General features: G+C 39.6%; 3 protein-coding genes across 7 annotated transcripts; 2 read left to right on the top strand and 1 right to left on the bottom strand.

The window, feature by feature from the left end:
• Positions 1 to 12,417: 12,417 nt before the first annotated feature.
• On the bottom strand, positions 12,418 to 17,624 carry LOC116247166 (ALA-interacting subunit 3-like). Its single transcript, XM_031619164.2, has 8 exons — positions 17,369 to 17,624; positions 15,812 to 15,870; positions 15,588 to 15,662; positions 15,369 to 15,482; positions 15,212 to 15,282; positions 14,102 to 14,402; positions 13,638 to 13,927; positions 12,418 to 12,667 (listed from the first exon to the last, which is right to left on the bottom strand). The coding sequence occupies exons 1-8, from the start codon at positions 17,451 to 17,453 to the stop codon at positions 12,613 to 12,615; spliced, it is 1,050 nt and encodes a 349-aa protein (XP_031475024.1). The 5' UTR covers positions 17,454 to 17,624; the 3' UTR covers positions 12,418 to 12,612.
• Positions 17,625 to 20,337: 2,713 nt separating this feature from the next.
• LOC116247165 (pentatricopeptide repeat-containing protein At3g16610-like) lies at positions 20,338 to 23,895 on the top strand. Of its 5 annotated transcripts, none has more exons than XM_031619162.2 (3): positions 20,338 to 20,452; positions 20,546 to 23,293; positions 23,678 to 23,895. In XM_031619162.2, the coding sequence occupies exon 2, from the start codon at positions 20,575 to 20,577 to the stop codon at positions 23,113 to 23,115; it is 2,541 nt and encodes an 846-aa protein (XP_031475022.1). In that variant the 5' UTR covers positions 20,338 to 20,452; positions 20,546 to 20,574; the 3' UTR covers positions 23,116 to 23,293; positions 23,678 to 23,895. The 5 variants fall into 5 exon arrangements, with proteins under 5 accessions (XP_031475022.1, XP_049931793.1, XP_049931792.1 ...); XM_050075836.1 differs by lacking the exon at positions 20,338 to 20,452 and having other exon boundaries at positions 20,521 to 23,293; positions 23,678 to 23,732; positions 23,849 to 23,895; XM_050075835.1 differs by lacking the exon at positions 20,338 to 20,452 and having other exon boundaries at positions 20,521 to 23,293; positions 23,678 to 23,754; positions 23,849 to 23,895.
• Positions 23,896 to 24,879: 984 nt separating this feature from the next.
• Positions 24,880 to 26,272, top strand: LOC116247167 (probable ribose-5-phosphate isomerase 3, chloroplastic). The gene has a single exon (XM_031619165.2). The coding sequence runs from the start codon at positions 25,135 to 25,137 to the stop codon at positions 25,999 to 26,001; it is 867 nt and encodes a 288-aa protein (XP_031475025.1). The 5' UTR covers positions 24,880 to 25,134; the 3' UTR covers positions 26,002 to 26,272.
• Positions 26,273 to 26,289: the final 17 nt, after the last annotated feature.

The raw sequence follows: 26,289 nt of genomic DNA, 5'->3' as shown, positions 1-26,289 counted from the left end.
AGGTGAGTGGAAGAATCATATGGTTTTCCAAAAAATAATTGCAAGTTGAATCGACTTCGATTATTTATTTATTTATTTATTTTTTTGCAAAGACGAAATAATAAGCACACAAGTTGCCCAATAAGAAGTACGAGGGAAAACTTTAAGGGGCCATCAAGTGATTTTTCATAAATTGGATCTCGCTATGTCAAATCCAGACCAGGAGGGTCCGTTAACATGGTACCCCCATCATTAAAGAAGAGAGAAAAAAGAAAAGGGATTAAAAGAGAGAATATCTTACCCTTTCAGATTTTTTTCGCAAACAACGATAAAGGAGAAGATCCGGAACCCGAGGAAAAGTTAAAGCTTGAGCGAGGGAAGGGAATAAAGAAACTCCCTTCGCGACCTCCAGAGGAGCGGACGATTCTATACCTTGACTTTGTTTCTGACGAAAACGCCCATAGAGCCACCTCTCTCGGACGTCTTTATTGGGATCCAACTCTCGATTGATAAGACAGAAACTCCAGTCACAACAACGTGTTAGCGTGGCGGGGGGCCCACAGGGCCGGTCAATGGGCCCACCACCGACGGTTTTTTCATTCTTTTGACCCGAACCCGGGACCCACTCTCACATGCAGGGGGACGTGCTTTCTGGATCCTCAACCCGTATCCGATGGGCACTAAGGATACGAATAACTTTTTGCTTTGTGAGACATGTAGCCATGCTTTCCTTGCAGTGATAAAGGAGGTTTATCATCCTTTCTAATAAAGATGTACCAACCATTAAGTTCGATCCAGATCCAGACACCCAACATGGATTTGAACACGATTTCCTAGATCAAACCTCCATAGCTGAGCCGGACCCAGGTCCAAATCAAGCAACGTGACACCATGAATTCCAGTTTCAAGAACTTGTTCGCGTTTCACGTCGCTGCCAAACAAGGCCGACAACTTTGGATATGAACAAATGTGGCCCCGTGAAGTTAATTGCAGTTGTCAAGCCTCGGTTTCACCAAGGTATAATTGTAGCATTTCGGTGGTGGTGGCTCAGGCTCACCTTCCGAGTTCTGATCCAAAAAATAATACAAGGTGAAGGTGGGGTCCGCATATGGACCCATCTGGTGGTCGCCACGAGCGAGAAGCATGGCAATCGCAATGCTAGCTGGACATGTCACATTGCATCTTCCCACTGATACCTTTGAAAGGCGTACCCATCCAGATCCAGATCCAGATCCAATTCCAAGCCGGATTCGGACCCACGTGAACGGCCCACTATCCGATCATGACATGACCTGGTACCCATTCTTTCATCGTCAATCTCTAGCAGTCTCGATCCAAGGCCTAACAGTTCGGATCGTGAAATGGACCCACCTAGATCCAATACAGTTTACGACCAACTGTGGGAACCCGAACAAGACGAAGAGGTCCTCTTCATAGATTAATGAAGGCGCCATTGTTGGACGTGAGATGTCGTGCCTACTTGGAGGTACGAAGACTGAATAATATTATAAACTCAATATACTACTGAAGGATATTTGAATTATCCATCACGAGCCTAGGTGAGAGGGTACCGTACTCTCTAGTAAAAACAAAAATTATATGTAATTTTTTATAATATTGAACATTGTTGTCATGATATAATTTCTATATAATACTTACATGCAATCTAAAGTAATAATGGAAAACATAGAATTGATGAAGAAAGCAGGTCACGTTGGCGTGGCTCCAATATGAATATGATGTGGCGAGGGAAGGTCGAAATGGCGGTACTATATCGTCACGAATAAACAACTCTTCCTGATCTCAAGGATTGAGATTAAGTATATCTGCACTAAATCGTGACCACAGTAGGAGAAGTTCTGTAAGACATTTTAGGTAAAACTATGCTACTTCAGAGGGGGCCAAGGCAATTTGAGTTGTAAAATTTTAAGAAGATTGCACGTAAAATTGTTTATTGGTTGTCTGTGTGCGCTTGATATTTAACGAACATGGTCAAGTATGAAATCGATTATATGCGTCATGCACCCAGTTAATGGTGTAAGAAAACCTACCAAGAGAGAGTGAGAGAGACAGTGTGTCTTATCTAATTAACTCTAAGATAATGTTTATATATATATATATATATATATATATATATATATATATATATATATATGACGGACGCAGGCTCGTGCGCAGCTAGGCCTGCCTTTTATCGAAATGGCCAAGCTGTGGACCATCTCTAGTAAGGTGACTCAATCATATGCTGAATTATTGAGTTTCCACCTACGCGAGCACAAGCCCCGCCAGACCAACATAAACACGATTACATGAAAAGCTAGATCTTTCCCTTACATATTTTATCTCCCCATGATAAAGCCATGCGCATTAATCACATTTGCATGCAGTCGCTTTTCCATATCTTCCTAACAACTTTCGAGATTTTCTCACGAGCTAGTGGTATGTGTATGCTCATGATGCAGATAAAGAAATATTGTATTATATTGAAAAAATATTATTTTTAGAAGAAAGGGTCTTCCTTTAATAATTTTTAAGATTGTCATGGTGGAGGCAAACTTTAACTTCCGTTTCTTACTCACTAGCCAAGCAATTGTTTTTCAATATAACTTAAAAGATCTTAACTATCAAATTTAAGGGGCATTTGATAGTTTTAGATTTGAGATCATCAGGAATTAAAAACCGTGGAATTCTCCATACCCTGATCTTAAATCTAACTTTTTCTCATTCTGAACCTAAGATCCTTAGTTTGATGAATCAAGGATTTTGCCATGGATTGTTTGCCACTTTAACAAAAACATGTCATATCACTTCCACATCAAATCCATAGATTTCAAGTCCTGAGTAACCAAACGCATTGGTGACACCCTTGAATGTTATTTGGAACCCAAAATGGGTGCTTGAGTGATATTGAGGGAACATCATTTAAAAAAAGAAAAAGTGATTTCTGTGTAATTTTTGTGTTGTCAGTCAAAAACACGAGAAACCATAGTTTAAAACTGTTGGAAAAACGATGTCCTCCTATACGACCTACCTGGATTTCACAAAACATCGTTTTTGAAGGTGTCATCGAAACACAACACAAGTAGTATTGGATGAGAAAATTCAGATCACGTTCTTGTTTCAAAAGTGATTATAGATGTAGTTTCTAGATTTAACAATCAATTAATTGATATATATATATATCTCAACGTTTCATTCAGGTGACATTGACACCATAAGCTAATGACTTTCGTTTTAATATCAAAAACTAATTTGTAAAAGGTGCTTTGAGATGGGGTAGCTAGACGAAGCAGTAGTTGGATTGCAATTGGAAACTATTATGTAGCGCAGGATGGCAAGCCTGTTCTCTGTACGTTGCAGGAATCAAAAGAAAAGTTAAAGAAGAGGAAACAGGAGTTTTGTCAAGAGGCAACAAAAGACAACAGAAAAGATCACAGCTCGATTTGGTGACTGTTTAGATGATGGTAACTGCGGGAAATAATAAAAAGGCGGTACTGCAAGGGAAACATCCAAAGCAGCACTGTCGGCATCATCATATATAACAAATTGATTTGTATCATCACAAGCGTGTGATGTTGATGATGATGACCACGACACAGGTCACCCATCTGGCAACACAAGAGCTCGAATCTGGACTTCAAATCAATCTCATGTGAGTCCAATTCATGGTCTCTTTTACCAGCAAATATAAATCATCACATCATATACATATACATGCCTTTCTATTCCTCTTTTCACTTGTGTCCTTACATAATTAGCTCTCTTTCTTTCTTCTTGGTGACTTTTTCTAGAAATGGTCTCGTTCATGAAGAGCTTTTGAGTGTAAATAAGGCTAGCCCACAACCAAAAGAACTGGTTCATCACCCATCAGCGGCGGCACAAGAAAAAGGACGGCAGTAAATGTGCGACTGTCATTGGTGGTATGGAAGAGGAAAAACCACCCATGGTATAGCGATGCTTACGACGTAGGTGGTTTTACAAGACACCACTCAATTTGAGTGTTGCACATATCGTCATTAACATCAACAGTTTAGATTGAGCGTTGCACATATCGTCATTAACATCAACAGTTTAGAGTAATAGCGCCCACAAAAATAGAACTGAAAGGGCATCGTTTACCTACGTTTCAAGCTGACCAGTTATGATACTCCTCATAACATGTCATTGTCACAGTGAAGCATCCGTGAGCAAACCTTGAGTAACGTGTGTCATTAGCTTAAGTAATGTAACATTTCACCTTCCTAACTCGGTTGACTGTAAAAAAGAGAACTCTGTATTCGATTGTCCGCTCTCGTTAGAAAGCCAAATGCGTGGTTGAAGTTGGTAAGTGATACTGCGGACTTCAAGTCGGTAAGTGATAAAGATGGATGACAATTGCTTCATCTCAATTGGAAAATTTGAAGAGAGTTGGTAGTGCCGCAAAAGGGTTGTGATATGCAAACCATTCATATTTAAGTGTGGTTCAGTGAGACGAAATGCAGCTGTGACTCCAATATTCATGGTTCAATTATTTATCAGCAACGTCGTTTATGTATAGAAGCTGCAGAGATATATAGAAATACAAACTAGAAGCTTTTCAAAACAGATGCCTTCATTTGTTAACCAGACGAAAGAACAAAGTCAAACAACTGCATGTAATAATTTGCCGGCTAGCTAAAAATTGAATTACTGGATTTACTCTGGTCAAAAGATAAAAAAAAAAGTTATGAAGGTGAGAAAAAATTTCAAGACGGCATCAAAGTCGTTTCAAAATAGAGTTATTGATCCCGCATATTTTTATTCATACAGCATGATTTTGTGGTATCAGATCAGGCAACAGCTTGCACGGACCAAAAACAATAAAAATATTTTATTAAAAAATGGGCTTGGACCGGGGTCTTGACGTGGACTGATTTGACTGACATAGACCTTATATAGGCCAATTGATGCCCTTTTAAGTAGGGTTGAGCATCATCCGGTTAGGGCCCGATCTAGCTCAGTGCCGGGACCAGCCCATCATAACCTCACCTCAGGTCTCCTAGCTCAGATTTTTTTCTTCAAACTTTTAGAGATTGTACCCAACTAAACGAAGAGCTTTAATTTTTTTTTATAAATATTAATATACAAACAATACTATATTAAAAGAGCTAGCACGTTAATGCACCGCTTCTATTCAGATATGGTATTCAGAGATGGTGGTGAGGAGGTTTTAATCTGTGATCCTCAAGAGGTTAGTGTAATGAACGCAGCGGCGGTTGATAGGCGTACATTTATTGCTTTAAGTTTATGATATCAAGATTCTTTTGAATTTTTATGGTATCAGAAGTCCTGAACTAGTTTTTTAAGTTGCGGGACAGAAATACCGACATAAAAGTTGAAGTACAGTAGCCTTCCAAAAACTGAAAACATGAAAAAAATGGCGGTTCAGCTTTCAATTGAAAAGTAGGATCAAATTATGAGAGGTTTAGTTCTTTAAACTTCAAGAAAACAACAAACAAGAACTATGGAAAACCACCTTTTTCTGGGAGCAGTGACAAGCGAACCAAGTTTCTTGAAAGAGAGGAAGAAAACAACGCCTCGTCTTTCATTATCGTAGAATGAATGACAATGCAAAAGAGAGAGAGAGAGAGGGTGGGGACGGACAGAGCGCCCCCCCCTCCTACGTCCCACCTTCCATGCAACAACTGGCCATGGCGTACGGACATTGTAGAGAGAGAGAGAGAGAGTCTGCAGAGACCCTCGTGCTTGTGGGGACGGTCACCGACGGTTGACGAGATATCTATGAACAGTGGGCGCCGCTCCGATATACATTCTCTGCAACTAATATCACCCGTCCGATCTCCATCTGACAGATATATACTGCAGAAATATTTATTATGGATGTTACTGCCATTGCCTATTTGTAAGTATTCATCGTTTTGCTTTCAAGGGGGTGCTCGGCCGTGACGGCCGGTTGGAAGAAACGTCAAATCGGAGGGGGCCGGAAGCCGCCCGAGTTCGGCGTTCATTACTGCCGTGAAAAGAAAGAGGACATAAATGGTACGATGACGGTTTTTATTTTTCATTTTTTACCGCAAGGCAGATCGCTCAGATCCGGCTGTCGGCTGCCGTAGTCCCAAAAAATCTTCTTCACCGTAAAAAAAAAAAAAAAAACTGAAAGCTCTTGAGTTTTTCCTCGTGCAGAATTTTGGAAAAAAACAATTCGACGTATATTAAGATTTCCATTATGATAATATGTTATAGCTTCGGAAGATAGCACCGCGCTGTTGTAGATGTACTCAGTCTATTTGCGAGTTTATGTTTTCATATTTTTGAATGAGTAGGAGAAATTTTTCATTTTGTCGTTTTAGTCAAAGTCAAAACACTATCTTTTTCTCATCCTTTCATGATACTAAATTTGCTTGCCCCTTAATACTCTTTAAATTTATGCATTGGTGACCTCCTTTGCACGACACAAGAGTTGATGCGCCACAAAACAAATACTGTGCAATATAGATTTTTTTTTCAAGTTTGTATAGTTTTCTCCTGCAACATCAAACACATAAAATTTTACCATGCATTTTTCACTCAATTTGAAAAAACATCTCACGCAAAACAAGTTGGATCTCTCTAAGTCTGACTTTTTTTTATGAAAAATTCTTTCTTTCATACATTAATAATTTTACCATGCAAAAAACTTTCTTTACATTAAAACGACGCCTCATAGATAAAGAGAACAGGGAACTAAGCCAACTGAACAAGCAGCCTGCTCACGCTCGGATTTACGGTAATAAGTTGGACATTTTGATCAAAAGACGACCGAATTCTCTTGCTTAAGTTGGACAACTGCTCCCACCGCTAGACATTCAATGAAAAGAGGAAAAGGGATGATGGCAACGCAAGGTTGGTTGACATAGACAACTACGTCTACTCTTACTCTTTGAGGGACTCTTTCCTAGAGTTGTCAGGTGAAGTTTCTTGGAAATTAATAGCTTCAGAATTTTACCAACATTCACAACTTCTCATTAAATAGTCTTTAATAAAATATTTAATAAAGAAAGGAACGGAAATAAATTATAACGTATGTGAAAAAATGCATTAATTGAGACTCATCTCAAGGCTCATGGCTTGATCTTTAAGACTGATTTGATCAGAGTTATTTCTTTTAAATGTTTTTGTGAAGGGCAATCATACCCACGTGCTTTGCTTGTTTCAATAAACATGTATATTGATATAAAAAAAGAAGTTACTTGAACAGATTTGTAAGAAAACACAAAAAAATGACCACACAGTCTATTTTTAATCTTATAAATTATTGTTTATACGTTTTAAAAATATTACTTTACAAATTTATTTTAATGTTTTGAATGTTAAATTACACTCATAAGGTCAAACTTAAAAAAACGAAGGAGAAACCTTTAAAGTTAAAGGGCTAATCGAAAAGAAAACCAAGTTCCAAAAAAGTACGTAAGAGGAAAAGGAAACAAGTAACTGAGAGATTGAGAAAAAAAAGTTGAATAATGTGCATTTCAACCAACAATAATGAACACAAAGAAGGTAAAAAGGAAAGGATAAATATCAATAACTTGCAGCAATTGTTTCATATTGTCTATGAAGCAATGACAAAATTCCCTACCAAAAACAAACAGCCGCAACAACTTTTACCAATTATTCATTTCATCAATAAATATATCTGTTTTGCAGCAACTGCCGGGAGAACTACCGTTTCATCAAGACAACAAATGGAACATAGATGTTAGAATAATTAAAGGAATAAGGGCTTCTTCATTCCTTGAATTCTAGGTGGGTGTCGCCATAACCCTAACTTGTCTGGAGTTTCAGAAGCTGTGAATGGTTTATCCTACAAGAAAACACGAAGCATGTGTCATTTAAGGTGTCATTGGATCTGGAACCTCATATATTCATTTAAATGCCCCTCTTATGGGCTCCCATTCAAACAAAGCCTTAGCTTGCCGGATAATGATCAGATTTCTAAAAGGTTGTGGTTCTTGAACTTTTCAATGTTGCTTTCTGACCCCTTCATGTAGCCTTCAGATCATTTTGGTTAGATAAGACCCAATATAATCACTGAATTCTAAGTGAAGAGGGGAGACTCACCACCCTGTAGAGAGCCAAAGCTTCTTCTATCAAACTCTTTGTCTCCCTAGAATACAAAAAAATCACTAGTTCGTTGTTATGATGGGCATTTCAAGGTGTCATTCTTCTCATATAACCACCAGTACAGATCAAATCATGCATGCAATTAAAATTGACCAAAGCAACTAGAAATTCACCAAGGCGTTGAGAGAAACTTGTACAAACTAAGCGTCGTAACAAGGCTTGTACAGGGTCCCAAGGTCCATTGCAGATAAACTTTTCCGGCAGCGGGTGGGGCCGGACATTTTGAGTTTTGGACCGTCTTGGAACAAGTTCAGTCCCTTTGGCCAGATTTAATTAGTTGCTTCTCCTAATCCACCTTCTCACTCAACTCCTGGATCTCTGCCACATCGAACCAAAAAAATAAATTGAGCCAAAAAAATCTGTCACTTTCTTGGTTTGGGCACTGTACGAATTGGAAATAAAACAAGTAGGTGGCATGAAATGTGACCTCCCATCCATGGAGATAGGCTGAAATTAAGCTTGAAAGCTGTCTCATATGCCCAACCATTTATTGCAGAGTCCCAGCACCTGTAATGGCGCTCGAACACTCATTTTCTTGAAAATGTGGTAAGCCTCATACAGCGGAGCCTCAACAACCGAAATTAAAATCAAAACCTTTAGTTTCCTTTGCCCACAATTATGTAGTAAGCATGATCATCTCAACTCTTACGAACTTATCAGCAACGTTGCGTTCCTGTCTATGCAGGTCTTTAATTTCTTGGGTCTTGCTAATATCTTTTTGCTAATAGATAGAACCTGCTTATCCAGCTAAATCGGGATAAGCTGGGAAATCTCGTGAGAGAGAAGGTCCCACTTTATCACCTGGTAAGCGGGCATGTTCCAGTACCACCTTAATGAAGATTATGGCACAGAAGGTTGAGTACGCAACTTCCTCTCTCTCTCTCTCTCTCTCTCTCTCTAAAGCGGCTGTCAGAATGTCTTATCTGTTTGCTTGGACTTCTCTCCTCCGTTTAAAATTATGCCTTCTACTTAATATATGTTGCTATGGTTCTTTCTGGTGGTTTCCAGCTGCCACCATCAATAATCGAATGTCTTTCTTGTTCTCTTTTGCTTAAGGAATTCAGTTGAATTTGGTACACAATATAATGCACCGGAAGTTTACACCAGCCTGCGAAACTGAAAAGCAGTATGGGATTTGCATTATGATCTAAAGAGAATATCTACATATATGAGTGATCAGGATTAATTCCTTCCTCTTTTTCTGGGTGGCTCTGTTCCATGGGCTTCCGTTCTCATGAATGATGTTTTATTTTATTGTATCTGTTTGCATGGTTGTTTTCGGTAGTTAGCCATCCCATTATTTATGCAATTTGCTGTCTTTCTTATCCTCTTTTGCTTAAAAAATTAGCTCAACTTGATGAATAATAACGTAGCAGAACGATCTGTCAAACTCAGTGGGCTCGAGCATCTGCGAGTAACATTCTGTGCTAGGATCATAAATTTTTTTCGTCTTACAAGCGAGTTCAAAATCTTAATTTGGTAATTCCTCGCAACGAGCAAAAATTAATTTTGCGCTCAATTGTTCACTTCCACGCGGACCACACATGATCGCAGCTACAGTCTGGTCAATTCATGAAATCCCAGCATTCTGCCTTGAACATATTAAAAAGTTTTTGAGATCATGAACTGCCAAGTTCAGATGCGCTTGAATTCATGAGCTTGTTCACGCCAGCTGGTGGCTGAAATGAGCAACTCATCAAGCGTTAGTTCACGAATAAATAATCGTCTTTTTCCCAAACTCTGACGATCTTGGTCTTGTTTCTTCGACACTGAACAGATCTCCTCCCTCATATTCTTTCGAGAATGATCATTGGAGAATCTTAAAGAATTATAATAGATGGGAATTGGTGAAGAGTAGAAGAAAAGAAAAAGAAAAAGAAAAATTGTGGCGATATCGATTCCTAAGAAACAAACAGATGAGCATCACTCAAATTTGGCCCTTGTGATGAATGCTCTGGAATGTGTTAGTTATATCGTGCGATCAAAGGAAGATCATGAAGTGGAAAGACAACGATGTAGAAGAGATGGTTGGTTGGATCGCATTGAATTGGTCTGAGCACTCACCTTTCATGTGCTTTGATCATCATGAATGGCTTGACTAGAGTAACATGTGGACGGGAGTGGGACCTGCTCCTTTTTCTTCAATATCGAATGGAAACGCTAGGATCCATGGCCTTTGAATATGATCTGTCATCAAATTGGACGATTTGAAATCTAAAATCTCAGATTCATGATTTTCAAGGAAAACTATAGATCCCCTGTTTCAAAGATGTATGTACCTGCTACAACACGAATTTGGAACCCATAAACCTTTAATAATCCATGTATGGTTATGATTCATATGAAGCCATCTTCTGTCACCTCTAGCTATATTTAAGGTGAGCCTGATGAGAGATCAAACACCTAAATCTCAGATCCGTGGTAATTAAATGCTAAGGGAATGTATTGATGCCTCTAATCTGAGAGACGAGGTGATTTAAAATGTAAATCTAATGTTTTTAGTAAGATTTTTGTCCTTTAACCAAGATTTCAATAGATGCAAGGATTACATCAAGGTTATGCAAACCTTGCATCTTGAAATTTGTTGGATCTTAAGAAAGAGCAGCTACCTTGACATCCACAGGAAGAGCAGCTACCTTGATATCCACATGAAATTCGAGGCATGAAGGGATATTTAATCCACTGTTTGCCAGAACTATGGGTTTAAGTTGGGCCCATATCAAGTCAAACCCTCAGACCATAGGTCCGAGGTAATCAAAATGCCATTAAGTTCACTTTGGGCACATAAACATTCAAATCCAAGAGTTGAACTTTTACTATGTTCTGTTCTGGTTGCCTTTCAATGCAAAATTCCGGGTGCCCTATCTCACCAACTTGGAAATCCTCTCTCTATTGCTTTAGAGGTTTTGGGAGAGCATTCACACCCATGGCATTGAAATCTAGACCTGTCTCATCGAAGGCTCAAATCTGACCCTCTTGGAGAGGCATCTGGCGCTTATGTGTTGCATCCACCCCTTAGTATTGTTTTGATCCTTAACGATGGGTTCAAATTCATGTATTGGGGGACCCTACCTTGGCTGGTGGCAGCAAGCATGTGGATTTATGCCACTAGTATGACTTGTAGGCGACCAAATATGTCCCCTATGATTAATGGTGAAAGGAATTTAGGGAGTTGAATCTGAACCAATTTGTTTACTGCAAGAGCAGTTTGATGATCAAGGCCTTTGGCCTTAAGCCGGCAGCAGAGATAAGATGATTTGGACCCTGCAGTCGCTGGTGGCCAGGATATACATGGCCCTCAATAGCCCTTTTTACGTGAACATGGATCTCGTCGAGCCATGACTCTCAATAGCCCTTTTTACGTGAACATGGATCTCGTCAAGCCATGACTCTCTCTCTCATAGTGGTAGGGATGATTTGGACTAGACATGCTCTAGTTGTCTACCCAGGTCAAGTTGAAAGTTGAAACCATGAATGAGTAAGCCCTCCCTCCCTCTCTCTCTCTCTCTCTGTCCTTCGCTCCCTCACGCACACACACGCGTTCACATGCATAGGGACACACGCACGAATGTTACGATAAAAAGTTGGGATGTAATGCACAGCCAATTGATAGACACCTAACATACAGAAATTGATTGATAAAATAGTCAGTCAAAGAAGAAGAACCATTGACCATTACCTTCTTCTCAAAGACGTGCCTGGCAATAAAACCGGCCGTTGGGCCGGCTGTCAACAGAAAGGTAAGATCCCTACCCACAACATTTCATCAGAAACAACGGCTATTAAGAATTAAGCACGTAAGGCTTACTTTTTCTGTTCGAACTTCTAGTTTACCGTTCACTATAGCTTGTATTCAGCGCCGACCAGATGACGTTAACCTGTCAAGAGCTGTTCCACAGGTTGCGAAATCGTGTTTTCCGTGAAGGCACAATGAAGCCATCAGCTGAACCACGACCTCTGAATGTGAGCACAAAACCTTCGGTTGTCTTCTGCAACTATTGCGTATTGAGACGAAATCGCAGAACTACAAAAAGCTAGTTACCTAGAATGACCAACTTGATCCATGATTCCAGAGATACTGAATATTGTTCTGGATGGCTGTGAATCGAACGTGCTGGCTTGAACGTAATCCTTCCATAGACGGCATATACTTTATTTGCAATTTCACTGGTAAAAACAAATAGAAACTGTACACACGCTTAACTTTCTGTGCAAGAGAAAGAAAAGAAGCTCGATGTCATAGAGCATCATCATCTCGAGGCAAATAAGAAAATTCTTATTATACAGACTCTTTACAGGTTAACAAAAAATACATATTTTATATATATAAAAGAAAGACATTTGTTTTACATGTGTATCACTGTTTACATAAAAATTAAATCTTGAAGCACTTGAAGTTGTATAAATCATTATATAGCAGTTCACTAAACAGCTTTCATGTTTGTGAACGTGGTGCAAAGGTTGAATGCTGAGAAACTTGTCTGCGGTCTTACATCAGTGTCCTGCAGCATCTTTATTCCAAGATAAATATTTTGGATCTCCAAGAGGCCTGCAGAAAAATAACAAAAATGAGATATCCCGACATAGTACAGGAGCATACAGAAGGAAAGGGAAAAAAACATAAAGATTAGCGAAGCCATAGATTAGACAGAATAACTAAAGTGATAAAGAACTACTTGGAAGGAGATGCATGAAGCACTTAAAACTAGCTCAGACCAAATACCAAGAAGCATCTATAACTAGCTCAGAACGTTAAAAAACAAGATAATTTTGGGAAAAACGAACAGTAAACATATGGTTCTTTGGAGACGGCCAATAATGTGGAGGCAAGATATTAACATTGTTTTGGAATCCTGCATTCAAATGGAAATATGGTTCCCATATAATAACAAAGCATTTATAGATCTATTCAGGTGCTCCACTCAAGAGGCAGATTTGGCCTTGTAAGAAATGGAATCATGATGACCATTTTAGATCTATCTTTGGAAAGTGATGAAGCCATACCATAAAGCATTTTTTGGCCAGTAACTAACCATAGAGGATGGAGTTGCATTCAACTCCATCGGTAATAAAATGTTTGGAATGCTAGTGCTCCAAGCATTAGAAGATAATCCTATAACTAATCTATAAAGAATGCCTATGTAAGGCAGCACCCACCACCAGAACAGAGAAGTAATGGCTGGAGACAACTATATGGGAAACCAATTTACATGACAAAAGGTCCACTAGGAACACCTAAACTGTAGACAAAATTTTATAACAATTGTAAAGTAAATGTTCTTTCATCAGAGGATAAACCACATCCTATAAAACTTTTTTCTGGCTTCTTGGAGAATTCCAAGCCCCATAAAAGCTCTGGACTGTGGACTATTGGACCATGAAATGATGCTGGAGTTTCAACACCAGCCAAAAATTGGTCTTCCCATAAACGCGCACCAAATTGAATAGCACATTAAAAACCTAAAATGAATTCAACAGCCAAGATGAGAAGAAAAAAAAAAAAAAAGAGGATCACCAACCTTCGATAGACAAGGAATACTACAACCAAGACCATTGCCAAAAAGAAGCTCAATCCACCAACAGAGAGATATGCTATACCAAGGAAATCATTCCTTCCACCAAGCCAACTCGTTGTTGAAAGAACTAGCTTCTTCTTGCCACCAAAACTGTATGTGTTATAGTTATTTTCTATTACTACATCAATTTTCTCATTGGCTGGAAGGTCCACATTTATCTTTCCATACAACTTCCTGAATGTTGGGAGTGCAGCTGTTCGCATCCAAACAATAAGATCCTCCTGCTGGCTTAGCTGTTAGTTGCAATAGGGTCAAATTAGATATCAACCTTGTCCAATGAATATAACATGACAACTAAAAAATGAAATTTACAAACAGCAAAAGAGCTGTGCAGGCATGCACATCACACACATAAACATGCACAAACAGGAATAAAAGGACACTGACAAAATAGACAAAAAACGTACAGGTATGCTTTCATTAAGTTTTCCACCTCCAATAAGGCTTCCATTTTGGAAATTCTTAGGGTAGACATCACTCCCAAATTTATAGTCACGATCGCTCTTCCAAGCGATATCCTTTTTGTTGACTTCCAGTGCCTTACTCTTGATTGAAAATCCATACGTGTCATTGAACAAACTCCAGGCTATGAGACCGCATGGAACAATAGGATGACCATTTCTACCTACACGTTCAGGTTCACAGTTTGTAACATCATTTTCGTACTTCTTGCTCATCAACTGTTTGTCGCTTCTGCTTTTGACATACCTGCAGAGTCATACATTTGAAAGCAACCAGAATTGGCAGTCAGCTGCACACAATCAAACTGATAATGCCTTATGATGGCAGAGACTGCTTCAGTTAAGAATCTGTGCATACATGTGTGCATATGTGTAGCAAAAATAAAATTATCAGACCTTTCCAGTTCAGTATAAGCTTTCAGTCATGTGATTGCAGGATTTAAATAGGTTTTAAAGCAATAAAAAAATCAATAACCTGAAACGTATGAAAACTTGACGACTTCTCAAGTTATGTCCTATTAGAAATCATGATATAGTGTTTGACCTGTAGTAAATAAAACATGATGAACATTATTTATGTCGATGAGTCACCTTTCGTGAAATAAGAATTTTACATGAATGATCAACTTATTAGTCTTGCCAAGTTAATTGATCTCCAGTTTTACTTCATATTTCTGTTTTGATGGACTGGTACTCTTTTGGACCCAAGGACCTCATACTTGTATGGTTCCTCTCTACGGTCTGTAATTATTGCTGAGATGTAGTTCTGAAAAGAGCATTACAAACTTCCATGTTCGACTACTAATAACATCTCCTATGCAAATTATTGAAAGGATTTTCACGTTCTAGTACTAATAATATCTTCTATGATGTAGCTGTTTCATTTAGCTGGTCTGGCATTCTAAAACCAATGTAGAAATGAAGCTTAAGGTAAGGAACTCCTATATTATCCTCAAGACCATTTGGAAAAAGAAATTAATTAGGTAATGCTAGAATCTACACAGACATTATTGTTCATGAGAAATATATATCAATAGCAAAGTTATATGTGCATACCTTCGATGGTTCTGGTAAAAGTTATCCAACTGGTAGTAAACATATATAGGCGCTTTCATGTCCTTTTCTACCTGAAATAAAGTTTAACGTATTCAGGCATTAGTTTCTCATGTGATAGATGCCGAAGAAAACCAAAAAAATGAAAGAAAGTGCTCACAATTAGAGACATATTGCAAGTTTTATCATTATCACTTTGGATAAAAGCAAGCTCCCTGCCTTTCCAATTTGTAGGTATGCAATTAGTTTCATAACCATAGACAATTTCCACCACCTGAACCACAAGGTATATGAGTCCTATCAGAATATAAACAAACATAAACAGAAGGGAAAATGAATAGCTCATAAGCTTAGGGCATGAAGGAAATTCACATCTTACCCCATGAGATGCATTTAGGGAAGCAACTCCAATTGGGACAAAGATAGCACCAATAAATGTAAATGCTGTAATAACCTGCATATGCGATCAGAAAATTGGTTTGATTTAGGTAAGAGTTGGTGGGAAATATAAATATGAATCACAGTAATGATCATTATGATTTTGAGGAATCTGCATGGTAAAAGAATGAAAATTGGATGGCATGACTTGTCAGACAAGCTTACCCATCCTGGTGTCAAGATAGGCTTGCAAGCAGGAAGTTCTTGCTGAGTAAATCTGGAATCTACAAAACGGAATGGACTTGGTTAGGAAAGAGAAATTTTTTTTACTAAAGGGGAGGTAACAATAATACAATAGAAAAGAACAACAAGGCATCTGCAGCATAAGATTATTTAGTGTACATCAATCAAACTCAGATTTCTTATTGTACCCATACGAGTTCAGCCCAAACCGAGGACTTCATGCAAGCAGCCCTCATCCTTAAATCGTTTTCTCTAACGAAACATGCCAACAGACGAGGAGATCTACTTACTACCACTATATTATCCAACACTTGAGAAGCCAACAATGAATGTCCAGCTGCCTCGATCATCTCTTACCTCCAAAACATCCTTCACAGGCATGGACAGCAAGGTGGACTGGCTCATCCTCAAGCATTTTTCATACTGCTTCTGTACATATTGGCCCAGTAAAGACCAATACCCTTGAATTATGTCAACAGTACCCTCATTTAACTTCTTATTAGAAAAGCTGCAACGGATGGGTCTAGTAGAAAATCAGACAGAGCGAGTAACAGTTGCATGGGATCTTGTCCTTGTTCATTGGGAATAAGGGTGAACCCAAAATCACCAATAACTGAATATATATGCGAAGCTATCCATAAAGCAGAAGCAGGAGAAGCAAATGTCTGAAAAATTATGGGCAGTGTAAGCGGTGTAAAGTGGGGAAACAAATCTTATAAAAGGGAAGCAGCTTTCTGATAACCATGGACTGGATCTACAGGGTGGCAAATGCCACCTGAGCTGCAAACTCGTGCTAGTGGGCTTTGGATCTCCACCACTCCCAACATTTTATTGAGTCCTCCTCTGGAGATATAGGTTGGATGTCTTGAATTGGACAGTTGATACTGGGTGACTTGAACCTATTTAGTGGGGTGAGTTAAAAAAATCGTATTTGATCAACCACCAGGTTGGACTCATTTAAACATATGAGAATCCGACTAGAATGGAGTTGATTTCTTAGACAAAAATGGAATTAATCCAGCTAGTGTTAATTAAAAAAATAGCAAGACAGGCTCCTCCACAGAACACCGGGCTAGCTTCTCTTTTCAGGCCATCATTATTTCATTCAACATTGCAAAGGAGAGACCAGCATGCCAATTATGCGAAAAATTACTCATCACTCTGATGGCTGCAGATTCAATAAATAAAATTATCATACTGCTAATGCGTTCAGCTAACCACACCAACTCTTGCCAACCGTTTCTCAGGAGATTCCGACTTCACGCATGATTTTTGGCTCACATTGCCATTACTCCCTCCCCAACCAAAATCACCTATTGAAACCTTAATCTTGCGTTGATATATCGGTGCAAATCAAAATCATCTACCAGAACAATGTTCCACCAAAGAATCCTAAATCAGCTGCCAAAATCATCGAAAAGCAAGAATTGGCAGAAAACGACAGCAGAACAATGTCAAACCAAAAGAATCACGAAAGGCCGCAATCAGAAGGCAAAAAGAGATAACAAGAAATCCAAGGTTCGGGCGAAGAAAACCTACACTTCGGCCTCTTCGTATTCCGCCTGGGCGCGACGGAATCAACGGTGCCGTTGCTTCCTGAGCTCGCAGCTCCCGTCTGATTCATCCCGCCCCTCCGATCTCGACCGTCGGATTGAACGTTCGGAAACGGGGTGAACTGAGAGACCGCCGGAGAACGAGAATTCCGGTTCCCGGGAAAACCGAGAGAAACTTGAAACAGAATTTGGAGGTCGGTTAAGAGAGAGAGAGGCGGATTGCGGCATTTGGAAGGCAGGGGTCTTACTGTAAATGCCTTTCCTTTCTTGATTTGACTTGTTTCCAACGCGGGCGAGAAAACACGGGAATGGGGAAACATCCTTGCCAGTGTTTCCATCTTTGGCCGAATGACATATAACGACTTCATTGGCATCCAGTTTGCTAAAAGACTCGCACACTTTTCTATGTTTGCAAACCAGTAATTTTTTTAGCTCAACCCTGTGTTTCATAGCTAGGATTACATTGGATAGTCGGGTTTCAATATGCAGCGAAATTTTAAATCCACAATAAAAAATGGATCTGAATCTGACTTCTATTTTCACATACATACCTTACTTTCAAATACAAAGTCGAATATGAAGCACACTATTATATGTTGAGAACTAAGTTTCAAAAAGATATTTGATATAAGAGATCATTCTAAACTAAACGTGAATCCAAAGTATCCGACTTATTTTAATTCTGAAATTTGTCCAATTTCCTAATCAGATGTTAATTTTCTTTCCCATATCCGACTTATTTTAAGCATTTCAATTAGATATCTTGTTAGAATCCAATCTATTGATGTCTCTATCTTTAACATGTAGATCTCATATCTACAGTAAATAAACACTCCCTAAGAAGCTGTTAGGCAACAATAATAGGTTGTTCCTATCTAATGAATTTGTCCCAAAGATTAAGGTAGGTCCTTAATCCTCAATCTTTGAGGTAGATTCATAAAATAGTAACAAGCTATTCTTATTACTAAAGACCTCCTAAAGGAATGATAACAAACTAGTGTGGAGTATTGCCTACTCTTTTAAAAGTATATTACTGCTCCTACAATAAAAATGGCATGAACTTTTCAAACCAAAATTTACCTATGCTTCAAAAATTTTGACAGTAGCACTTAGTATTTGGAGAGGTTGTTTGGTTATATCATAAATTTATCTTAAAGATTGAAGTTTATGAAATAATAGTCCAGTGTTTTACAAATGTGCTTAATTTTTGGGATAAATTCATACGATGTTTACAACTATACTTCTGCTAAAGTATCTTTGAGGGAACTCACGTTAAACTCTTTCAATTTTTGTTTATCCTTCAAATTTTTTGGAGAAGTTTATATGTCATGCTTAAGAGGTGAGGATGTAAAAGCTCCGCCCGCTATCAACATGAGATAGGTAAGGCTGGGCATCATACAAGCCTGGCCCCACCCAACTCGATAAAGAGTCGGGCTTAGGTCAGGCTGCAGCCTATAATAGCAGCTTGGGTTGGGTCCGGCTGGCCTGATTAATATTAAAAATTAATTTTTTAATATAAAATAATATATAAATATAATTAATCATAATAATAAATATATAATTATATATATATATATATTATAAAATAAATTAAATATAAGATATCAGGTTAAATCAGACCTACCTGGGCTGGCCCAATAACTTATCGGGTCGGATACCAGGTACTCGACGGGGACCTGGTCTGGTGCCGAGGCTTAGCGGCAAGGTGTCATGCCTGCCCCTTTTACAAGCATGACACCTAAGTTGCCTTCTATTTTCTTTTTGTTTTATTAATAGATAGATTTCTTAACATGACTTGACTGAATTATAACTTTCCTTATTTCCCATGTAGCTTAAATCTTTTATTTGGGCACTAAGTATTCTATATTATGCACAAAACAACTTGGCGGCTAATCACAGACTTAAAACGCCGTGTTCACGGCCATCACACAAGCAAAATACTAGAGAGCCAAAGCTCAATGTCTTCAAAAAAGAGTTGCATTTCATGCACCAAATTCAAGCATTCTTTAGCTACTTATTGTCATTAAAATATGTTTGGACAAACTACTGGATCACCTACAAGTTTTTATCTGAAATTCTTTGGCTGGCACCATTATGTGATTATGAAACTTTGGTGGTAGTGGTAAGAAATTTAATGGGCGCGAAGTTTCTAATCGTAATTTCCAAGAAGCCCCCCAAAATTTCGAATGCAGGTCTTTCGCTGGGTCAAACAAGTATATGTAAATTTCTTCACAAAAAACACCATCCGTGCCAGGAAAAGTTTTCGTGTAGACTCCTTACAAGTTGATCTAATTTTCCATTTCTTCGTTTTCATCTTCTGATCGCACAAACATATAAAACGGACTTGTCAAGGACTTTATAACCTCATAAATGTGCACAGGCAATCTTGACTTGTAAAAACATTATTTAATAACAATGTAGTATGTATTATTAGACCATCGATTTGGACATCTTCTAGCCGTTGTTTAAAAAATCCCATCCATGGTTAATTGTCCAAGTTACGTATTTGTAGAAAAAAAAACCACCGAAATCTGATTGGTAAGGATTGTCTTTTAAACTCATCGAAATGAACAATTATAATTTATCTTATCGACTTCATATGTTTAGTGTTAAATTTGATTAAATCAACTTAACATGCCAAAAAAAAAAAAAAATCATGCTAAGTACTTCATTCTTAAGCTTGAACTATGTTGGAGTCGAGTTTAGGCTTTTGAATTTGGGACTTGGATCAGCATATTTTAAATAACACATGAAGATTTCATGAACTCTAAATAAGACCTACAGGGTGTATAGTTGATAAAATCTGAAACATATGTTAGTTCAACGGGACTTACATCAATATCTATATATATATATATAAGAAGCATGAAAAAATGTCTTGAATTTCTAAGGATGTACCCAAATCTTTGGTTTATATAACTATAACCCAGATAGTCTAGTACCGGCTACTTTGGTTTGGAGCCCAATTTTGTCCCACTTGGGTATGGTGAAGGGCCAATGCATTGACTGCGGTGTTGGCAATGTGCGTCAAGAGCAGATCCGATTCCTGGCCTTTTGGCCCGAATTTCTGGTTTGTAATTTTGTCATTATAATATTTAAGCCTCTTGCTCACCATCAAATATTCATTCATATGTCCGGACTTAATTGTTTGGTTTCTCCTCAGTATGGTGTTGCAATTGCTTGCACCAAAAGATGATGGTACCAAAGAGTGTCCTCGTTGAAGGTATTGGCAATTGCACGTCTGATCGACTCGTTAGGTTGTTGCATTTTTCCATTTCACCTGCTCATCATCGGATGTCCAAACCTACTAACAGTAATTTTATGAAGGATCTTTGTGGTGACCGCGAACTCAAAAAGGCTGTAGAGAAACTACAGTCTACACATCAGGTTGAAATGGATACATATACAAAGTTGCTGGAAGCTTGTATCCGTTTGAAATCACTGAGTGATGGGAGAAAAATCCATGATCATATTGTTAAGTTTAGTCAATTCAAGAATGCCTTCTTTGTCCTAGAGAAGCTGACATGTATGTATGTAGCTTGTGGTGAGATTGAAATGGGTCAGAAGGTTTTTGATCAAATTCCAAGAGCCAATGTTTTTTTGTGGAATTTGATGATTAGGGGGTATGCATGGAGTGGACCATTTGATCAAGCATTGGTTTTGTATAGGAGAATGATTTACAATGGAGTTAGTCCAAATAAATTCACGTTTCCTTTTGTTCTGAAGGCATGTTCTGGTTTATCGGCTTTAGAAGATGGGAGGAAGATTCATGACGATGCTGTGAGAGCTGGACTGGAGTCTGACGTATTTGTTGCAACTGCACTGATAGATATGTATAGCAAATGTGGTTGTTTGGACAGTGCATACCAAGTGTTTGAGAAGATGTCGCAGAGGGATGTGGTTGCTTGGAACTCCATGGCTGCAGGTTGTGCTCTTCATGGGCTATATGATGATGTGGTCTGTTTGGTTCTGGAAATGCAACAGGCAGGCCTTAAGCCAAACTCTTCAACTTTGGTTTCAGTTTTGCCTGTTTTTGGTGAAGCTTCAGCTCTTCGACAGGGCAAGAGCATACACTCTTACTGCGTAAGAAGGTGCTTTCATTTGGCAGATGTTCTGGTTAACACTGCTCTTTTACATATGTATGCAAAGTGTGAGTGCTTGAATTATTCTTGGAGGTTGTTTGCGACTATGGCTGCCAAAAATGAGGTTGCATGGAGTGCAATGGTCGCATCATGCATTCGGTGTGGTCACATGAAGGAAGCGCTTGAACTTTTTGATCAGATGGTCATGGAAGGTAACAAGCCAACTACTGTTACAATAACCAGTGCTCTTCGAGCTTGTGCAGGTCTAACAAATGTTGGCAGAGGGCAACAGGTTCATGGTTACTCTGTCAAGGTGGGCTTTGAATCAGATATAACCACAGCAAATTCAGTTCTATCGATGTACTCAAAGTGTGCAGTTATAGATGATGCCATAAAGTTCTTCCACATAATGCCAAATAAAGATTCTGTCTCTTTTAGTGCAATAATCTCAGGGTGTGTTCAGAATGGGAATGCTAATGAGGCATTGCATATATTCAGCAACATGCAGTTAGAAGTTGTTGAACCAGACATTGCAACCATGGTTGGCGTTCTTCCAGCATGTGCTCAGTTGTCGGCTATCAAACATGGTCAATGCAATCATGGATACATAGTCACACGTGGTTTTTCATGGGATATCTCAATCAATAATGCCCTGATCGACATGTACTCAAAGTGTGGTAATGTTGAGTTTGCCAGGGAGGTTTTCAACAGAATGTCCGATAAGGACATAGTTTCATGGAATTCAATGATTTCGGGCTATGGAATTCATGGACGTGGTGAGGAGGCACTTGCCCTCTTCAATGACATGCTGCTGATGAACCTGGATCCTGATGAAGTTACCTTCATCTGTCTTTTGTCTACGTGCAGCCACTGTGGCCTTATCAACGAGGGAAAGCAGTTATTTGAGTTGATGCAACAAAGATTTGGAATCACCCCGAGGATGGAGCATTACATATGCGTGGTTGATCTTTTAGGTCGTGGTGGACTTCTTGGTGAAGCCTATAATTTCATTAAGAGTATGCCCTTTAGACCAGATGTTCGTGTTTGGGGAGCATTGCTTGGTGCGTGCAGGATTCATAAGAATGTTGAGATTGGTGAAGAGGTCTCTAAGATAATTCACCAGCTAGGACCAGAGGGTACTGGGAATTTTGTTCTGATCTCTAACATTTATAGTGCAGCAAGGCGATGGAAGGATGCAGCAAGTATTAGAATCATGCAGAAAGATATGGGATTCAGGAAGAGCCCAGGGTGCAGCTGGATTGAGATTGGGAACACGATTCATGCATTTGTCGGTGGAGATCAGTCTCATCCACAGTCAGCTCATATATATGAATTGCTTGAGGAGTTGTTAGGGAAGATTAAGAAGCTAGGTTATCAGCCTGATACAAGTTTTGTGTTGCAAGATGTTGAAGAAGAAGAGAAAGAGCACATTCTTCGACATCACAGTGAGAAGCTAGCCCTAGCTTTTGGGATCCTGAATTTTGATCCAGGAAAGACTATCTGTATAACCAAGAATCTGCGTGTTTGTGGTGATTGTCATTCTGCGATCAAATTCTTCTCCAAAATTACTGAACGAACAATCATAGTCAGAGATGCAATTCGATTTCACCATTTCAAGGATGGAATGTGCAGCTGTGGAGATTTTTGGTGATGGTAGACAAGTCCTTGCTACCTGCAGATGCCTTATAAATTGTTCATCGATTTGCAAGTTTCTCCAATTTGAGCTATGTCTTTTCTCAGTCGTGAAAAACATGACAGGCACAAGAGCAAGAGTGCTTTGTGGAAGGACGGCTACTTAAACCAAGTAGAATCGATTATCCATCTCCAATGTAATCATACTTGTCTCTTCCTGTGACGCACCTAAGACCCACGTGCATGTTTCAAGCATGAAAACTAGTATAAGAATCAAAGAGATGTCCAACTTGATTTAGAAAATGTGTTTTTTCTCACAGTTTTCTTGATTCTTTTGTCGCAAGTTCTTCTCCAATGGTTTTTTCTCCATTCCTGTCTTTTAACATTACCCAAGAAACACAACGTCCTTTCGTATCTACTTTTAACTGAACGTTTTTTGCTCAAAATATCGGCTTCATTTCTGTTAGGGTTTGAACCAGGGAATAACCTCTTTTATGCACCCAGATGCAAACATATGTTTCATGTTCTCAATGAGTATCAGGGATCTGACTCATTTCTTTTTATTGGTTTCACTTTCTCAGGATGGAAAATGCTTGTCAGTTGGAGAATTCCCATGTTATCTTAGAGAAGTATGAGGTTTGCAGCTTCGTCCTATTAAGTGAGCTTTTTATTTGTGCTTAACGTTTGTACATTCTTTTGGACTTCGAAAGCACCTTCTCTGCCGCTCTGATGAATAATATATACTTGTACAGGATAGATAAATTTATTTGGGTACAGTTCTTAGACTGTGCCTTTGACATGACGTAAGCCATGCCATGTTGCATAAGCATGGCTCAGATTGCTGACCTAATTGGCAAAATTTCTTGCTTATAAATATATGGAGATTGAAAAGACTAATCAGGTATGTTCAACTAACTTGCTTTAGACTATCGGTTGTCACAAGTGGGTTAGAGGAGCATGAACCAAATTGATTATATTCAGAAATAATAATCACCTTTGGCTGCAAGCTTGTTTCATCCTTTTGTGCAAGTATTAACCAAAATTCTTGCCAAAAATTATTCATTTTTGAAGTAAAACTTACAGTTCTGGTTTTCCGCTGAGAATGTCTGGTTCAAGGGCAATTTTAACATCAACGATTACTGATGCTCTTTTCTCCATCAAGCAGTAGCCACTACATCCAATTCTACATGTGGCCTAATGGTCTCGGTTCAAACACAAATCCTAAGTATTCTCTGGATCATGCTACGTTTGGATCTGAATATGAAATGGAACAAAGCTTCTAAATACCTATACCCAAAATGTATGAGATAATAATAAACTTCATAATTTACATTAAAAAAATAAAGTCGAGCTCTTCTTCGTATTTTTTCAAAAAAGGTACAATTTGATGCCCATCGGAACCCGAGGGAGGTGACTTGCAAATGTCACGAGTTGAAAGGAACAAAGTTTGAGGCTCACCAATGTAATGTATGCCTCCTGGTGCGGAATCGTAGTCAAGTGCGCTGCTTTTTCGGGCTTTATAGGACCTCCTATGCAACAAATAGCAAGGAGGTCTCGTCCATGGTAAAGAAAAAATTACCAGAGCGAATCCATATATGAAATCTAATCCGAATCTGGTCGCAGGAAGACCCGAAACAGAGGGTCAGACCTTGCTGAAAAATCCGAATCCAAAATCAGCATCTCGAATCTATTGGATATTTGACTGCAAAGGAACGAGATCCTCTCTTCATTTCTCCAATCAAATCTTCGCAAAATCTGAGGAGTAGTTATATTTTCCAACATCAGCCAAAAAAGGAGACGGAAAGATCCGCCTAAATTTTTTTCCCCCAAGTCCCACCTCATAGTCCACCACACAGCACCACCACCATCCCTCCATACCCAATTCCCTACCACCCAACCTTCCTCCTTCATCCTTTCCAACCTTTCTCCCCATCACCAAAACCTCATCAATCCAATCCTCCAACCTACCGACTAATTGCCACCTGCTCTAATTGCTGCCGCCACCACCTTCCCTCAATTTCCGCCACCACCACCAACTATGGCATCCATCTCCTTCATCTCCACCACCCCTACCCCCAACACTTCATCATCCTCCCTCAGTTTCTCTCGCATTCTCTTCCCCATTTCTTTGTCGCGATCATCAGCATCGGCATCATGTTCATCCAGGAGACCCGCCTTCTCGATTCGTGCTTCACTTTCCCAGGATGATCTGAAGCGCCTGGCCGCCGATAAGGCCGTTAGCTACGTAGAGAGCGGCATGGTCCTCGGCCTCGGCACGGGCTCGACGGCCGCATTCGTGGTGGCGAAGCTTGGCGAGCTCCTCTCCCGCGGCGAGCTCACCAACATCGTCGGCATCCCTACCTCCAAGCGCACAGAAGAGCAGGCGGCCTCCCTCGGCATCCCTCTCTCCGTCCTCGACGACCACCCACGCCTCGACCTCGCCATTGATGGTGCCGATGAAGTGGACCCCGAGCTCAACCTCGTCAAGGGCCGAGGCGGCGCTCTTCTCCGCGAGAAGATGGTCGAAGCCGCCTCCGACAGGTTTGTCGTCGTCGTCGACGAGACGAAGCTCGTTGACGGTCTCGGCGGCAGCCGCCTCGCCGTCCCCATTGAGGTCGTGCCCTTCTGCTGGCGCTACAACCTGAACCGCCTCAAGGAGATCTTCAAGGAGGAGGGATGCGAGGCCAAGCTGAGATTCTCCGAGTCAGGCGACGGAAAGCCCTATGTGACGGACAATTCGAACTACATTGTGGATCTCTACTTCGAGACACCCATCCGCGATGCTCGCGCCGCTGCCGCCGAGATCGCCGGGCTTGAGGGCGTTGTGGAGCACGGCCTCTTCCTCGACATGGCCTCTGCTGTTATCATCGCCGGTGCCAAGGGGGTCTCTGTCAAGACGAAGTGAGAATTTGGCAGAGAAGTCAATTTGGGTAAATGCCCATAATCTGCCTTCCTTTCCTTCAGTTCTGTTGTTCTGGTTCAGTTGTTTTTTGAGGTTTTTGTTCAATTAAGAAAGGTGGGAGTGATTGGAAAGAACTGAATCGATTGGGAATGGGGTGGTTCCTGCTTATTTAGTCGTTGAGTGACTCTGTGTCCTAGTGGCAATTTTGTAATTTAATAATTTGGATATCGCTATTTACCTGGCCTTCCTCTCTATCAATTCGGGTAGTTTTTCATATCCCTGCTTTCTTTG

Source organism: Nymphaea colorata, chromosome 2 (genome assembly GCF_008831285.2).
Source record: "Nymphaea colorata isolate Beijing-Zhang1983 chromosome 2, ASM883128v2, whole genome shotgun sequence".
Taxonomy (NCBI): Eukaryota; Viridiplantae; Streptophyta; class Magnoliopsida; order Nymphaeales; family Nymphaeaceae; genus Nymphaea; species Nymphaea colorata.
Note: the sequence above shows the minus strand (reverse complement) of the source record. Positions and strands in the feature narration are given on the sequence as shown.